A 16,985-nucleotide genomic window follows, 5' to 3' on the forward strand; every position below is an offset into this window, starting at 1 on the left:
TTAAATTGGCATGCTGCTGAATGCAAGAGTTTATTTCATGGTTCAGTGCAAAGGAGTCAAGAGCAACGCCAGGATTTGAAGGCCAGAAACATGCCCTGATACTAGATTCATAGGAACAGAAGTATTTATCTTTATAGACAGAGAATAGAAAAAATGAAGCACTAGGAGTTTAAGTGGAGCCTTTTGATATGAAAAGGTTGACGTGGATGAATTCGTTGTATGGGTGTAAATATAAACACAAGTCAATTATAAGCAAACTCAACACACTTTTGCATTAAACGACTAAAAAAACGGAAGAGTGTAGCAGCAACCACCTGCCAGCGAGTCTGTCTTCCTTAAACGTCCTCACAACACGCTGCTCAAAGGTTTGTGATGATGGGTCTTCTGACACGTCAACAAAGCTGTCAGAGAGAAACTCCTCTGAGCTCTGTGCATAATACATACACTACTAACGCTTATGAATTTAACACTCAAAGGTTTGCTGAGGTCAGAATAAAACAATGTTCATAGAAACCATAAATCGGACATGAACACTAACAGTCAGAGGTACACTTTTCAAAATTAGGTGATCATACCCTCCAGATACCCAGTGCAAAAATGCAGAACAAGAGCTCCACACAGTGGAGAAAGTAAATCTAGGCACAATTTGCTCACGATTTTGGGAACGTCACAGTCTGCTGGAGGACCTTTAGTTAACATTTAACAAAATGGAGCTTTAATATCTTCTTCCTTTTCTTTTCTTTGTCTCAGCTTTGCCCTTCACCTGTGAGCCATTCACGCTGTACTTCAGTGGTCGGTCTGTGAAAAGAAAATACACAAAATACAAGAAGACAGAGAGTAAATGTACAGCTTTTACTGTGAGCTTTTAGCAGCAATGGGAGACATTTGCAGTAAAACATGACAAAGTTGCTGCTGTTTTACATAATATAAAACATTTTATTGAGCAGAATGTGGGGGGGATAGCAGAGTGATAGTACACTGACTTTGCCCTATTGCAACATTTATAGCAGATTATAGTGACAGTGTCGGCATGCTTGATAATCTCATTTTGCACCAAAACATTTTGTCGTTTTTTGTTGCTATTATACTCAACATTTGCCAGTAATTATTCACACAACTACCTGGCAATCCAAAACTGTAAACTATTTAAGCCACTATCGCAGTAACTAACAAAAGCAGAAAATATTAACATTTTAGAAAACTGAGCAAGATTGCTTTTTTCATTTTTCCTTTAAAAACTGTGATTAAATTAGAAAAATGACTAATTAGTCATGAGATCTATGTCAAGACATCATTTTCAGAATTAATTCCACTAAAATGAACACAAACCAACCTGGGAAAAGGATTTTTGTCAGCGAAGCTTTCACTTCAAAAAGCTCGGGGTTCTCCTTTGAGTCTTTCGTGGCATGGAAGCTCGTCAAGTGCAGCGCAAGCCACCAGTCTTTTCTTTCAGCCATCTTTTCACAGACAATGTTCTCCCAGTCTACTCTGTTAACATTACACAACAGTAAGAAACAATAATAAAGTATGATCTGTTTCAAGCTGAATTAAAAATATAACTTAAAAAAAAATGCACATACTGATTTTGAAGCTTTTGGATCACTGCCTTTAAACGGATCCACACTTCCAGGTTGCTCCCCCAGCAATTGAAGTCCAGCATTTCCAGGACAACTCCCAAAGCTTTCTGGGTGTCACTTTGTTTCTCTTAAAGAGCAAAAATCATATATTTTTTTATTACAAGAGAGAAAGAATGATTTAGAGACACGGCTCTAACCTTGGAGAAAATCAAACAAAGGAATTAACATTACCTATTTAGTACTGTCAAAACAGAACAGCTAGCTGTAAATAACTTTTCTATACATTTACTATCATCGATTTTGCAGCAAGACTGAACTTTATTTGGCCAACGATAGACATTTAAATCCATATTTAATTCCCTTTTACCCGACTGAAGCAGGAGAGAGCTATACTCCAGCATCAACTCATGGCTGGGGACCAATGCATGGAGGACCTACAGCAAAACAAAAGGACATTTTAAGCTTTTGAAACTGAACTGGATACAGTGTGTCTTTTCATTTTTGTCCACATAGCTTTAAATCTAGTAACAGCCAATTTAAAACCTTATTCAGTGTGAAGTTTAACAGGGATCACTCCAGTTTTCCCTCAATACACAAATACACAAACTATAAAATATTAATCATTAATACCATTTGAACACCTAGATTCCAATTTAAATTCCATTTTTTGAGACATCTTTAAAGCACTGATTGAAATAGTAATTAGTTACAGTGAGTTTCATATGCAGCTTTACCTTCAACACTTTCATCAGTCTCTTCTCCGAAGCACCTTGTCGCTTTAAATACTGGTAGAGGTAGACGTGCGCATTGGGATTGGGTGGGAAATTGCTGTCATACGCATAGTCATTCAGGACTTGCAGAGCCTCCTTATGATGCTCATAAAACTCGAGCATCTGCCAAAAAAATAAAACAACGGTCATGTAATCAATGCTAATATTTTCCTTACACTAAACAACAACAAACCTATAAACAGGGCAACATGTGACAAACAGAAAGAGGCTAAAGTACCAACTCCACTCACAGGTGTATTTCAAACACTTTATCTTGTATCCACTTCAGAATACCAACATTTTTCCTCTCAGGTTTGGAGACCTATTGATTGTCTATCCAACCATGTGGTTACGTCAGTGAACAAATCTCGCCCTGGTTTCACTGAGTGCGCTGCTGCTAGCTCCTCCGTAATCTTAAACTCTTTTTTATCCCATGTAAAGAGAACTAACTGGGCTATGTCACTGATATCAAAGCTCTGGTCCAGAGCCAAGGAGAAAAAGTCAAAACTGTCTGCTTTGTTTTTCAACTGTAGCTCCAGATTTCCCCACAATGTCCTTGATCCATCTTGTTATGGATGTTATGTTAGCATGTCAGAGTGCACCTAACGTCCACCAGAGAATGCCTTACAGCTTATTTTGTAGGAAAATGCAAAGCTGGTCAAACATGGATGCTGGTAGCATCCATAAGCTCTCGTATTTCACAGTGTGATTAGTAAGTAAGTATGTCTGTGGAGGTTCTAAGTCATCCAGGTCATCGTAGTCTAAGGAGCAGGGAAAGAAAAGCATCTGGACTTCTTTAAGTTGCTTGAAGATGTTTCACCTCTCATCCGAAAAGCTTCTTCAGTAAGAAAGTAAAAGGTTATTTATATAGCACTTTTCACAGACAGATGTCACAAAGTGCTTCACAAGAGAGGTAACAAAAACACAGTCATAAATACATCATGATAGGCTTCAGCGCCCCTGTGATCCTGAATTGGATAAGCAGAAAAAAAATGGACGGCTGAAGGAAACGAAGGAAGGAATGAGTGTTTACCTCAACATATCTCAGTATGAAACAATCCCAGACGCCTGGATTTTTCAAAATCTCCTCAAGATTCACTGACGCTTGCCTGAAGTAGTTTTGCATGGTTTGATTGGAATCAGATTCATAATAATCTGAAAAAGAGAGCACCAAACATCAAAGATGTGAGCCCAGACAGACAGGTTTTCACACACAAACACATTTTTCCCCAACATAATGAATTTAAACTGCTCTGTCAAACACGCAGTTCCCATGTCTGACCTGTAGGTGGCAGTGTGACTTCACACGAGCCTCCTACACGCATCTTACTGAGAAACCTAAATAATGCATGTTCTGGGCTGTTATGCTGCACGTTGCCTTACCGCTGCTGGAGCGTGTGGACTTTTTGTCACACCAGATGATATAATCCAGCAGGCCCCTGTACGCCTGGATCAGTTTAATATTCTGAATCTGAGCTGCTGTCTCTTTCCCGTGCCTCCAACTCTCAGCGCTAGCAAGATGCCGCTTTGCATCTTCAATCTGCTGGTGGAGCAGGAGGTGGAAGGAATGTTCCAGAGAAATCTAGAAACACAAAATGACAACACCTCATAAGAAAAAAAAAATATGCAGATTCACATGAAAACTACACTGCGGCCACTTTTATTAGTTGAAGTACCATTAGGTAATGTCTAAACCCCGAATGCTTCATTCGCTCATAGATGGTGTTGTAATCTTCCATTGTTGAGTTGGGATGATGGTGAAAGATCTCAGTGGCAGTTCTCCAAATAAACTGAAATTTCAAAGAGAGCATTAAGGTCAAGGATGAAAATGAATGCAGTGTTTAAAGCTGAGTGTTTAAACAAGTCTTTATTAATTCTAATAAAATCTACCTCCTTAGATGGCTGCGCTGTGAAAAGATTTCTGTCTTCTAAAATTTGGGGGTAGTACACCATATATTCTGCTGCCTCCTCCCATCTGTGGTGCAGCATGGCTTCTCTGATGCGCTCCCGACACATGCTGGTGGTCCGGCGAAACCCATTCTGTTGAGTCTGATCTGAAGATGAAAGGTATGAGTTCCAAACCTCAGACAACATTGGATTTGTGAGGCTGATAGAAACATTTTTGATACCTTTTAAATTTGTTTTAATAAAGAAATAAAATATTTGTATTTCACATTAAAGTGAAGAAATTATTTCTTAATTACCGCTGACTAAACTTTTCTATAATGTAAAATCCAGGACTATGTAGAAGCCGGCAAACAGTGTACCATACATTGATCAGTGAGCAATAAGTCTTGCATCTAATATGTCCTCTGCTGTCTAACAGAAAAATTTATTTATGGAAATTCTGTACAACCCACCTCCATAAATGGGTTTAACCAGAGGGAACTTTGATTTCTTCTCTCCTTTTGAAGAGTTGTCCTCTGAGGAGTCAGAGTCATTCTCTAAGTCAATGTGAGGCTCCAGCTCTCTTTCTAAGTCATCCATAATCAGCACAGCAGTTAGACTCAGTCAGGATACTTTAATCGGCTCATCTGCAAGAAGAAAATTAGTAACAAATACATAAATGTATTTTTCTTCCTTTTTAAAAGGTACGTATTATTATATAAGACAAAGCAATCAAAAACAGGCACCATTAGTGTCACTGTTTCATGAAAACTTATTTAAAGATATGCATGACAACAAATTCCAATTACACCACAGTGCTACTGCACTAAAAATTGTCTATCAAAATGGTAAATGAACTGGTTCTTACATAGCACTACTACTCTATCTGAGCACTCAAAATGCTTTACACAACTTGCCTCATTCACCCATTCACACAAACACTTTTTCTATGGTCTTTCCCTGTAAGTGCTTTCTATCTAAACTTCACAAGCATTCATACGCTGATGGATGCACCGGAGAGCAACTTGGGGTTAGTATTTTGCCTGCACAACGCTACACCAAACCATATCATGCAAAAATCTTAGATACTTTGGATTCTCATCCACATACAGAAAGGTATCTGATGGCTCCCAAATTTATTGTGCAACATGATAATTACTCCAAACATGCAGTGCTTAATTAATTATGTTGTAAAAAAAAAAAAAGAGAGAAAAAAAATGTTAGAAATTATCAAAAACTTGTTTAAACTAAAAAGTACATTTGTTATTTATTAGTCAAATAACAAGCTGAATTCACTTTGTATACCCAAAGTTGAGCTGAGCTATTTTCTTCTGGTTAGGAAGTAAACAGAAGTAGTAATAACTGTAATTTGACATCTTAATCAGAAAATAAATATCATTTAGGGTGGCTGTGGCATAAACCCTAATAAATTTGTTAAGCACTGTATATTGCCAGAGTCATTTTTGAAAGAAAGAAAAAAAAGCAGTCAATCTCGGCTTGCATACAGACACAAGATCAAATCAGGCAGCTTGAATCCACTATAGAAATGTTTGGAACAACCTACCCAGTAGCTTAAAAACGTTGGGTATGAGAAAATAGAAGCATTACTGCTGTTTTAAAGACAAAAACACTCACTTTAGGACTTTACTTGTGTCTGGGTATTAACTTCCTGAGAAGGTAACGGACAAAATAAAAGTATTCAATACTTAGTAGAGGCTGAAATATTTGCACAGTACTGCATTTAAACAGGTGTGCTTGCCAATAGTTCAGTGATGTGTATTAGAGCAAGACCGCTTAAAAAGCTTTCATAATATAATTGGTCACTTTATACTAGAGTTGGCAATGTGCAATTGATAAAACTTTGGACATCTACACATGGGATATACCAGTGTTATTACAGTCTTGTTAGTGCAGAGCTATTCTTTGCAGCTGTATTTGATGCTAACTCACTAGCTTTCTTCACAACGGCTTATTTAGAGGCCAGCGAAAAACTACAACTTTAAGTTTTAAGATATCAAGAAATGAACATTTTTCCACAAAAGCAACAAAGAAACGGTCTGTTTTCTTCTGACTTACCCACCAGTTTTAAGTTTGCTCAGACTTTTCTGGAGAAAATTGTTTATCCTCCGTACCGATGTTAACAGCTACCTGCATCAGAGAGCTAACGTCCTATCCAACGAGCATTGCTGTTGTTAATCTTGAAAATTAATATAATGCAACGGATTGCTATGCTGTTGATTACTGTGACTTCCACACATTGTTTTTGACCGCCATGCTTTAGTACCTAAGGAAGTACAGTAGGAAGCTACGCTGCCATTGGCTGCTGTACCCGGAAAGGGCGGGGCAAATACTTTTCTCCTTCCTCCTCTGAATTGAAGCGAAGAAACCTTACAAAACTGACTCCTGTTTACAGATATTTCCGCTTTTGTGTTTCTATAAAATGCTGCGTTCAAGAAAAAAATAGGAAAAACAAGGATAAGAAACCCTAGACACAAATCAGCATTGTTTACCCTCTCCACTTTACTTTCTCTACGCTTTTATTTATATTAAACATTGGCAGTGTATAAAATACATTATTTTGTCACTTTTTACATAGCTCATGTTATTCACGGTTTTTTTTGTTTATTTTTGTTTGTTTGTTTTTTTTTACCATTACTCCAAAAATATTTAGCTATGAAATACTGAACTTTTTACTCCACACCATTTATTTTAAAGATTTAGTTCCTTATTATCTTTCACTCAGAAGGATAGCAGCAAGAGTAAAACGGCAGGTTTAGAATATGTTAGTGAGATCTGCTATGATGTATGGTTAGGAGATGTTGGTCCTGACAAAAAGACAGGAGGCAGAGCTGAAGGTTGCAGAGTTGAAAATGTTCATATTTCATTGGGAGACTCTAGACAAAGTTAAAGGGACAAGGTTGAGATGGTTTGGACATGTGCAGAGGAGGAGCAGATATGCTGGACAAGTGATGTAGTGAGTGACAAGTGAATGTAGTGAGGGAGGACATGCAAAGGGTGACAGAGGAGGATGTAAGGGACAGGATTAGATGGAGCCAGATGATCCACTATGGCAACCCATAAGGGTAGTATTATAACTATATTATACGGGGTCTAAATTTTTCTTTTACCTCTTTTCAGAATAGTTACTTAGTAGAAAACAATTATCAGGATCTTGTGTAGTGCCACTTTTCATCAGCAAAGAGGCTCAGTGGTTAGTGCTACTAAAAACCTGGCAGGGCTCTTTTGTGTGGTGTTTACATCTTCTCCCTGTCATTGCACAGGTTTGCTGTTAATCTCATTAATTTCCATCATCGGTTAAATAAATGCTCATAATAAAAATATAATAAGATGCCATTTTTATGAGGGCAGAGGGATTCACATGAGCCTGAAAATCATGCCCAGTGTTCTCTCCACTCTATTTATTTATTTCTTTTCAAATAATAGATTTCCAATGGGCAACACCGCCTTTGTTTTTTACCCTCTCTGTGCCAGCCTATTTAAAAGATCTTGGAAACATCCCTGCCAAAGGCAAACAATGGAATCCATTAAGATAGTAAGATGAGGGCAAGTTATCAAGACACCAATATGAAGGAGCAATCCACAGCAGATATATTTGTATATTAAAAAAAAAAGAAAACTACTACAGAGATATTCAGCATATACAAAGCAGTGATGTACATGATTTTCCCAGCCGGCAATAAAGTGTAAAGCACAACTGCAATGCAGGATCATCCTCATTAATCACGGCACAGATACTGCTCCTAAGCGCACATATGCAAAGTTAACTGAGGCACATCAGTTAACTTTTTATGACGGTCATTTCGTGCTAAACGATAAATCAAAAGCATTTATGCATTAGTTATTCATATACCATTTTGGTTGTCTTTCCACTGTAGTAGTCAAATATGCCCAATAGTCAAGTATGCATGATAAGGAAACCCTTTTGCACATGCACTAGACTAAATGATAAGCCTAATTTATGACTGCATCTGCTTCATTTTTTCTTTTCTTTTCTTTTTTTTGGTGTTGTTTTTTTCCCCCACCACGGCCACATGAAGCAGACACATCCAATCATGCATCCTGTGAAAAGCGATCCTGAGCCTACACCCAGCCGGATCTGCTGTGCTGACGTGTCGGCTCCTGCTGCCCAGTGCTCATGCTCCAGCAGCAGCAGCGGAGTCAATCCAGTCAACAGAAACTGCCAGCATGGCAGCAAAACACGTTTACCGACAGGGCTTTTTATTACTTTTATTTAACTTTATGTCAGCCGCAGCCCTGGAGAGAAGGTTCTCCGACATTAAGAGATGCGCCGATAAGGAGTGCAGCAGTAAGTCCGCTGGCTTTCCAACTAATATCTCAGGGGGGCTTCTCTGATGCGTCTTCGCACCATCCCGATACTACAGCCATAAACTGCCGTTATCTCTTGACCTGTTGCCGGTCGATATTTGCGACCTTGATCTCCTCTTGCAATTGTTGTGATGCTGTTTACCTGTGTGATGCCCAGTGAAAACAGGACAAGCAAACATTAACATTAATCATTTGGCTGGGTAGGATTACTGGTTTCGATGCAGCCCCTGTTGGCTGGGTGCCTGTCAGCTTCGGCCTGCCTCGCTCCCGGATAGTGGAAGCTAAGGTTAGCAGCTAATTAGCCACCGGCCGGCTCGCTCTGCTAATGTTCGGGGTAAAGGTGATAGGTGAAGTTAAAGCCACGGTGTTTATAGTGTTCAGCCACATTTGCCTCACTCTCATGTGGATTTGTGGGATTGGGCTGCTTTGCCACAAATCAATATGCTTCTGTAACGCTTCTAGCTAGCAAAGTTTACATTTTTCCCCTGCCTCCTGACTCTTAACCTCTACATTCAGTGCAAGACTTAATAAAGGACACGCAGCAGTTTTACTTACAATACAGAATATTCATTTAGCAATTGTTAACCACAACCGCAAAGTCATCTATAGAACGTATTTTTTATTGTTGACTTATCATCAGGGGGAGCTAATTTTGACTCATAAAACAGTAAATATCACACACTGTAACTCATAAAACACAAGTCAGAGCTGAAACTCAGCCACTCAGAAATAAGTCTGAGTGAAATACAAAATTTAAGACAGTGGTTAGTAGCTAATACTTGAATCATAGTTAAAGCTTCACCTTTTCTGCTTTTTGTGCATCAGTTTTGGGCTTATTTTTCTAATGCACGTGTTGTTAAAGTGGCAGCATACATTTCTGTTATTTAGCTTTACATCAGTTAAGTATGTTGTAGTTAAAATGTAGTTGTCCAGTGAGATGTGTGGAATAAATACCTAACAACATAACAGAAGAAAACTGCCGACAGATAAGTACAAGAATTACTGACCATGTATGCTATCATCCCTCTTGTTGACTGATATGCACATTCAGCTGTAAGTATTAGTTATTGTTTATGTTAAGATGTCTTTGTTTCTCTGACACAACAGGCTGTAGGAAATGACAACAAACCAAAATTACTGGTTTCAGCTAAGGGTCGAATGCTTTGTATAAACATCAGCTTTAGCCCGATGTTTTACATCTGGTGCATCCAAGAACCCATCCACCCAGTTTCTTCTGCATATCCAATTCAGGGTCATATTTGGGGTGCAGTCCATTCCAGATGGTCTATCGGAGGCCTGACGAACCATTCACACTTATGGCCAATATAGAATCACCAAGTGCTTTACATGTTGGCTTGTCAAGCAAAAGATTGCTGATTCGATTCTAGCCTGCGATGCAAATAAACCTGGGGGTTTCTGTCATCAGGAAGTAGTTTCTAGAAAACTCACCGGACAATATGAAAGCACCACACAGCGGCCTTAGCCTGCAGTGGATTCAAACTCAGCTTCTTGGTGTGAGGTGACTTGAACTAAGCCCAAAACAAATATCCATCCATCCATCCATTTTCATCCGCTTTGTCCGGGGCCGGGTCGCGGGGGCAGCAGCCTAAGCAAAGAGGCCCAGACCTCCCTCTCCCCAGCCACCTCTTCCAGCTTATCCGGGGGAATACCAAGGCGTTCCCAGGCAAGCCGAGAGATATAATCTCTCCAGCGTGTCCTGGGTCTGCCCCGGGGCCTCCTCCCGGTGGGACATGCCTGGAACACCTCACCCAGGAGGCGCCCAGGGGGCATCCTTGTCAGATGCCCGAACCACCTCAGCTGGCTCCTTTCGATGTGGAGCAGCAGCTGCTCTACTCTGAGCCCCTCCCGGATGGCCGAACTTCTCACCCTATCTCTAAGGGAGAGGCCAGCCACCCAAAACAAATAAAATCTTTGAATAAGTCATTCTTACCCTTTGTTTTTTGTTTTGTTTTTTTCAGTGCTGCTGTGTCGGGGGAAAGCTGTGAATGATTTCTCAGGACCTGATTGTCGGTTCTTGTCTTTCAAGAAATCTGAAACCATCTATGTATATTACAAGCTGTCAGGAAGAAGACCTGACATATGGGCCGGAAGTGTAAGTATACTATAGCACATATTTATTGAGCTCTGGATTTAATTTGTGTAGTTAAAATCCTGAACATGTTCTCTCGCAATAGGTTGGAAGCCACTTTGGCTATTTCCCAAAAGACCTTCTGGCAGTTAACCACATTTATACTGATAACGAATATGAAGTTCCAGCTGAGGTATGGAAATATATAAGAAGATAATCCACTTGTGGATACCACAGATAGTAAGATGTAATTTTTAATTTTTTTTTTTTTATCTCTTCTCAGGAAACAGATTTTGTCTGTTTTGACACTGGATTTGACAAGTTTGATAATTATGATGTAGATTTGCTCCTTGGCTTGTCAGCAGGGGAGAATGATAGCGAAAACAACAAAACATCTTACCAAGTCCAAGCAGCAGAAGCAATAGAAACAAGAGAAGAAGTAGCTCAGAGTGAAAAACAAACTGAGCATCATGATAACTTGGAGGAGCTTCATAAAGCCCCTGATGATCAAAGTGCCTCTTCAGCCGTTCTTGATCAGTCAGCTGAAACACCTTTACAAAACACAATGGAGTCCAATGCAGAAGTTGCACGTGATGCTACAGAAGCTGAAGAGGTTAAGGAAAAACATGTACCAGAGTCTGTCCCTGAAAACTTGTCAGAAAAGAGTGAAACCAAAGATACACCCGCAAAATCGGAAGTGGAGTCTGTGCCCAAAGATGATTTTGTTTCAGAAAGCGAACCAGTCTCATCTTCTGAAGGAGTTCAAATCCCTGAGTTGAAAACTACCATTGGTTCAACTTTTGATGCCATCGTCACCGATGAAGAAATCACCGAGAAAATTACCCCTTATGAAGAAGAGGAGGAGAGTGTAGACGTGGAAAACCATCCAGAAAGTGGCACTAATGTTAAAGAAGAAACTCCACTGTTCTCTTTTTCAGAAGACTCCATCAATACTCAACCATCTGTGGAAATCCCCAAGTTAAAAACGACCCTTGGGACAACTTTCGATGCTGTGATCACAGATGAAGACACCACCAAGAAAGTTACCCCGTATACAGAGGAGGACAGTGAAGATGTGGAAGACCATCCCGAAAATAATAGTGATACTAAAGAGGAAACTCCACTGCTGTGTTTTTCAGAAGAATCCGTCAACACTCCAGCATCTGACTCTATTAAAAAGCCTGAAACTCCACTGGCGACACCTGAGGATAAACCAAAGACAGCAGAGGAGAAGAACGTGTGGACATCACTCGGAGATGCTGTGTTTTCAGCTGTCACTGGAGTAGACATAACCACACAAGAAGTGAATTCAGAACAAGAGGAAGATGATGATGAGCGAGTGCCAATCCCTAAGTTAAAAACTACCCTTGGGACAACTTTTGATGCTGTTGTAACAGATGAAGAAAGCACCAAGAAAGTTACACCAAATCCAGAAGACGACAGTGAGGATGTGAAAGATCAGCCCAAAAATGATAGTGATACTAAAGAGGAAACGCCACTGCTGTCTTTTTCAAGAGAATCCTCTAACACTCCAACACCGGAGTCTCCTAGAAATCCTGAAAGTCTGCCATTGACACCTGAGGATAGACCAAAGACAGCAGAGGAGAAGAATATGTGGACATCACTCGGAGACGCTGTGTTTTCAGCTGTCACTGGAGTAGACATGTCAGCAAAAAAAGTGAATGAAGAGGAAGATGAGGACGAGGAAGACGAGGAGGAAGAGGATGTAAAAACCCATGATGAATCACTCTTGGTAAAATCCCCAGAGGACCCAGAGAACATGGAGCCAGTTCTTCAAGATTCTTTGAATTCTACATCTGATAATTCTAATGTGAATGAAGGCACCAGTGACTCAGAGAAAGTTTTGTCTGATAAGAATGAAAATGATGTAGAAGTTACTGGACATAAGGAAGCTCAGGATGAAACCAAAAAATCAGCAGAGGATCAAATAGAGCATCTAACAGAGGGGATGAGAATATCCACGGAGCCACTGCCACAAGATAATAATTTAGACAACCATGAGGCTGAAGTAACACATATAAAAACCACACATGAAGCCACTAAAGACAAAGACGAGCAGGAGGTGCCCAAGGATTCAGAGATTACTGAAGACAAAGACGAGCAGGAGGTTCCCAAGGATTCAGAGATTACTGAAGACAAAGACGAGCAGGAGGTGCCTAACGATTCAGAGATTACTGAAGACAAAGACGAGCAGGAGGAGCCCAAGGATTCAGAGATTACTGAAGACAAAGACGAGCAGGAGGAGCCCAAGGATTCAGAGGCCACTGAAGACAAAGACGAGCAGGAGGTGCCCAAGGATTCAGAGGCCACTGAAGACAAAGACGAGCAGGAGGTGCCCAAGGATTCAGAGGCCACTAAAGACAAAGATGAGCAGGAGGTGCACAAAGATCCAGATGTCACTGAGGATAAGGCAGCAATACCAGACAGTATTACTGCTGCAGAGCAGGAATTAGACAGTGCAGTGGATGAAAAAGAAAACATGACCGAAAGTGAAAAACACCTCGACTTGTCCGCTAATGAGAGGTCCAGTGACTCAGACCTCAGAGATGATGATAACGTAGTAAATGACAGCCTGCCTAATCAGATACCTGATGATTCAATGACAGATTTAGGAAGTAATAACAGTCGAGCAGAATCACCTGTTGATGAGCCAGAGATTCAGGATGCACTACATACAAGGGAGATGATGGAAGAAGATGAGACTCCAGATGCGGAGGAGGGGAACGATGAAGAGAGAGAAGAATTACTTGAAGATGAAAACGCGCTTTTGTTCTCGCAGTCAGACAAAACCTTGCCTGAAACAAGTCCACCTACCGTGTCACCTCCAGAGCCAGAATACAGCGAAAGCGTAATGAGATTGACTCTGCTGTGGGATCACTTCACAGAGGAGAAGATGGAGCAGGTCCAAAAGCTTCTGGGTCTAAAAAATCTCTTCAAACTGGAGGCCATGTTCATGGATCTGGACATAGAGTTTCAGGCTACCCGTCAGTCACAGACGGGTACTACAGAGGACATTGAAAATGCGCTCGAAGGCATCTTGGAAGCCTCTGAGAACACTATCTTGGACGAGATTGAGAAGATGCTTGATAGCCGGGACACTAAACACGACTATGATCACCATATGGACCCAAGTAATTTGGATGAAGAAACAGAAATACTGGACGACTTTCAGGAGCTGGCTTTCAGCCTGCGGCAAAAATATTCAACAGCCAGTGACAGCACACCTTTAGCACTAGAACTGTCATCAGACACTGAGAAAGGTGGGTTTGATCTGTATTATTTGAAGTATCTTGAGTACAAAAAGGCTTACACGTCTCTGTGGTTGCTTATTCTGCTTTAAACATTGACAGTTGTGCTATTAAATATGTTCATTGCATCAGTTTATAATCAAAGTGAATGCAGAATTTGATACTGTGACGAAGCAGATATCCAGCATCTTGTTTCCAGATAAATAGATAGTGTCGTCATCACGCTAAAAGGGAGTTCAGTTCACACCCAACAGTAATGGAGCCGTTGAGATAGGATTTCCTGCTTTTCTTACCATCCTAACAACAATTAATTGTGGTCACAAAGGGAAAGAAAAACATGTTTTCTTCTCGTTCTCTTTGACATCAGAAACTTCCCCCTAGGTTTTTTCAGTGTAGTCAGCTAGTCAAATCAACTTTTGAGGTGAAATTTTAGATATGTTGACTATCAGTGAACACAGTGACATAAGACTCTGACCTAAATTAAAAGGAAATGTTCATAATTTCATTACAGAAAATTAAATAAATTACTTTTTAAAAGGTAAAAAAATAGCAAAAAGGCCCAAGAGTTTAGTGAACTTACCTCAAATTGCTTATTTTATTCAAACTCCAATCCAGAAAAAACACTCTTAAAGCTATTTTACAACAATAACAGAGGAGAAACTATTCCAAACTTTCTATCTTTTCTCTCACTTTGTTTACTGTTTTGTTTTTCTGAACCAATGGTTTCATTTTTGGGCAGCACGGTGGTTAGCACTGTTGCCGCACAGCAAGAAGGTCCTGAGTTCAATTCCCCCACAGTCTTTCTGTGTGGAGTTTGCATGTTCTCCCCGTGTTTGCGTGGGTTCCCTCCGGGTACTCCGGCTTCCTCCCACCGTCCAAAGACATGCAGCTTGTGGGGATAGGTTAATTGGATAATCCAAATTGCCATTAGGTGTAAATGTGCGAGTGAATGTGAGTGCGAATGGTTGTCTATGTCTATGTGTTCGCCCTGCGACAGACTGGCGACCTGTCCAGGGTGTACCCCGTCTCTTACCCTATGACAGCTGGGATAGGCTCCAGCGCCCCCCACGACCCTGAAAAGGATAAGCGGAAGCAAATGGATGGATGGATGGTTTCATTTTCACTCAATATACCAATTTAGGTATAGCTTAAGCATCAAGCAGATGGTCACTGTAGTGGATTTTCTGGAGTTATCCCTATCTATTTGTTGATGTACTTCTATTTGAGGAGGTCTGAAAACACATTAGTCTTAGTCAATCTTTTAGGAGACTGATAACGTGACTGTCCAGTGATGGCGCTGGGTATTTTGGCTCTTCAGTGGGCCACAAGGACAGCTCAGCTGCATGCTGATAGTGAAGAGACATAATGTGTTTCTTTATCTTGAGAGTTGACATAGGAAAGGGTTTATGAAAATCCATAAGAGATTAGAATTTCAGAATAACTCTAACCCTTTCTTGTAATGTTAAAAATAACTATATTTCATATTACTAATGCATTTCACTTGAATAATTCTTTTTTCACAAAGCCAAAATGGATTTTCATGATAATGAATTTGTCTTTGCTCTGCAGATGTCATGCAATCTAGAGGCTAGTTCTAGATTTAAAATGTTTAATCTTAAATTTAAGCATTATTGGGTTTTCCCCTATGTTTCCATCTCAGATGAACAGGAATTGAATGTTAAAGAAGATGTGCTACACATTGCTGAGGAAGAATTGGACAAAATACCAAAGGCCGAGAGCGATGACAACCTGACAATAACGGATCCTGAAGAAAAGCCAGCTGAGGTTGAAGAGGAACAGCTGGTTAGACCGGACGTTAGTGTGGAGGAAGATGGTGGACACTTTAATAAAAACAAAGACAATCCGCTGAGCTTCAGCACATCTGATGAGATGCAAAAGGTGCCTCAAGCCACCCTGGAAAATGCCTTCGACATGGGCCTTGGTGTTGAGGTTGAACACTCACCCTCAGGTTAGTAATGTCTTTAGAGCAATGGTGTAATGGAATTAAATTGCAGGTTTCCACCAACAGTTATAATATGTAAGATTACAAAGAGGCTGTGTGGTGTAAATAGTAATACAGGTTCCCCATTGAAATTGTGCCTTGAACCTTAGTGTGCCATGGTCACAAAAAAGGAGCATAAATGTTTGATTCCTAATAAAATGGGGCGATCATGGCTCAAAGAGATGTCAGTTCGTCTTGTAACCGGAAGGTTGCCGGTCTTGTCGTTGTGTCCTTGGGCAAGACACTTCACCTGCCGCCTACTGGTGATGCCCAGAGGGGCCAATGACGCGATATGGCAGCCTTGCTTCTGTCAGTCTGCCCCAGGGCAGCTGTGGCTACAACCGTAGCTTGCCTCCACCAGTGTGTGAGAGTGAATGAATAGTGAAATTGTAAACTGCTTTGAGGGTCTCGAAAAGCGCTATACAAATGCAATCCATTATTAAAATATCATTGCTTTTGTGAAATATTTAGAACATGTAAACACATTATGAGAATTTTGGACTTTGGCTACAATAAAATAGGATAATCTTGAGGTCAGCAAATCAGTCACATTAAGCTTCCTCTGGTTTTATCATATTAAAGTTACACTATATTAGTTACATATGGTTTTGCCTTTATGTTGATATTTAACTATATTCTGTTATAGAAGAGCTTTACATAATCCAGCAATAACAAACAGACTTACTAACTGTTAAATTCTGTTTGACAAGGGTCTATGGACTCCATGGAACCAGTGTCCGAAGTGCACGAAGAAGAAGTGGGGTTATTCTCAACAGGGCTTGTTTATACGGGCTGCATCCTTGCAATGATCACGAATAAAACTGCAGAGTGGAGCACTGTGGTAAGTGTACCACCATTGCATACACCACATCCTGTATACATTAGATTCACCACTAATCTAATTCACTAATCTAATTTGTGAAATATTTCAGCAACATCCAAATGAATCTAAATCTGTAATCAGTCTCGATGATCTGACAATTAAAAACGTCAAAATAATGTCCGATTTTTCTGATCTTTCTCTGTCATGTGCAGGGAAGAAGC

The 16,985-nt window shown here is 40.2% G+C and overlaps 2 protein-coding genes across 6 annotated transcripts in view; one reads left to right on the forward strand and one right to left on the reverse strand.

The window, feature by feature from the left end:
• taf1a (TATA box binding protein (TBP)-associated factor, RNA polymerase I, A) overlaps positions 1-16,985 on the reverse strand; it is a 21,318-nt gene continuing 4,333 nt past the window's right edge. The window contains exons 1-11 of one of the 4 annotated variants that reach the window (XM_026142829.1): positions 8,792-8,854; positions 4,708-4,881; positions 4,238-4,401; positions 4,024-4,137; positions 3,731-3,929; positions 3,381-3,502; positions 2,312-2,470; positions 1,945-2,011; positions 1,581-1,704; positions 1,334-1,488; positions 1-798 (exon numbers count right to left, since the gene is read on the reverse strand). In XM_026142829.1, the coding sequence (XP_025998614.1) occupies positions 716-798; positions 1,334-1,488; positions 1,581-1,704; positions 1,945-2,011; positions 2,312-2,470; positions 3,381-3,502; positions 3,731-3,929; positions 4,024-4,137; positions 4,238-4,401; positions 4,708-4,834 (1,314 nt within the window). In that variant the 5' untranslated portion in view covers positions 4,835-4,881; positions 8,792-8,854 and the 3' untranslated portion in view covers positions 1-715. Of the gene's footprint in view, positions 799-1,333; positions 1,489-1,580; positions 1,705-1,944; positions 2,012-2,311; positions 2,471-3,380; positions 3,503-3,730; positions 3,930-4,023; positions 4,138-4,237; positions 4,402-4,707; positions 4,882-6,310; positions 6,541-8,791; positions 8,855-16,985 lie in introns of those variants that run through there. The other 3 variants (XM_026142827.1, XM_026142828.1, XM_026142830.1) reach the window with 3 other exon arrangements.
• The window catches only part of mia3 (MIA SH3 domain ER export factor 3), a 21,770-nt gene continuing 13,130 nt past the window's right edge, over positions 8,346-16,985 (forward strand). For both annotated transcript variants that reach the window (XM_026142822.1, XM_026142823.1), the window contains exons 1-6: positions 8,346-8,561; positions 10,561-10,694; positions 10,777-10,863; positions 10,954-13,951; positions 15,600-15,908; positions 16,652-16,782. In XM_026142822.1, coding sequence (XP_025998607.1) covers positions 8,441-8,561; positions 10,561-10,694; positions 10,777-10,863; positions 10,954-13,951; positions 15,600-15,908; positions 16,652-16,782 — 3,780 coding nt within the window. In that variant the 5' untranslated portion in view covers positions 8,346-8,440. The remainder of the gene's footprint in view (positions 8,562-10,560; positions 10,695-10,776; positions 10,864-10,953; positions 13,952-15,599; positions 15,909-16,651; positions 16,783-16,985) is intronic.

This window comes from Astatotilapia calliptera, chromosome 15 (assembly GCF_900246225.1).
Source record: "Astatotilapia calliptera chromosome 15, fAstCal1.2, whole genome shotgun sequence".
Classification (NCBI taxonomy): Eukaryota; Metazoa; Chordata; class Actinopteri; order Cichliformes; family Cichlidae; genus Astatotilapia; species Astatotilapia calliptera.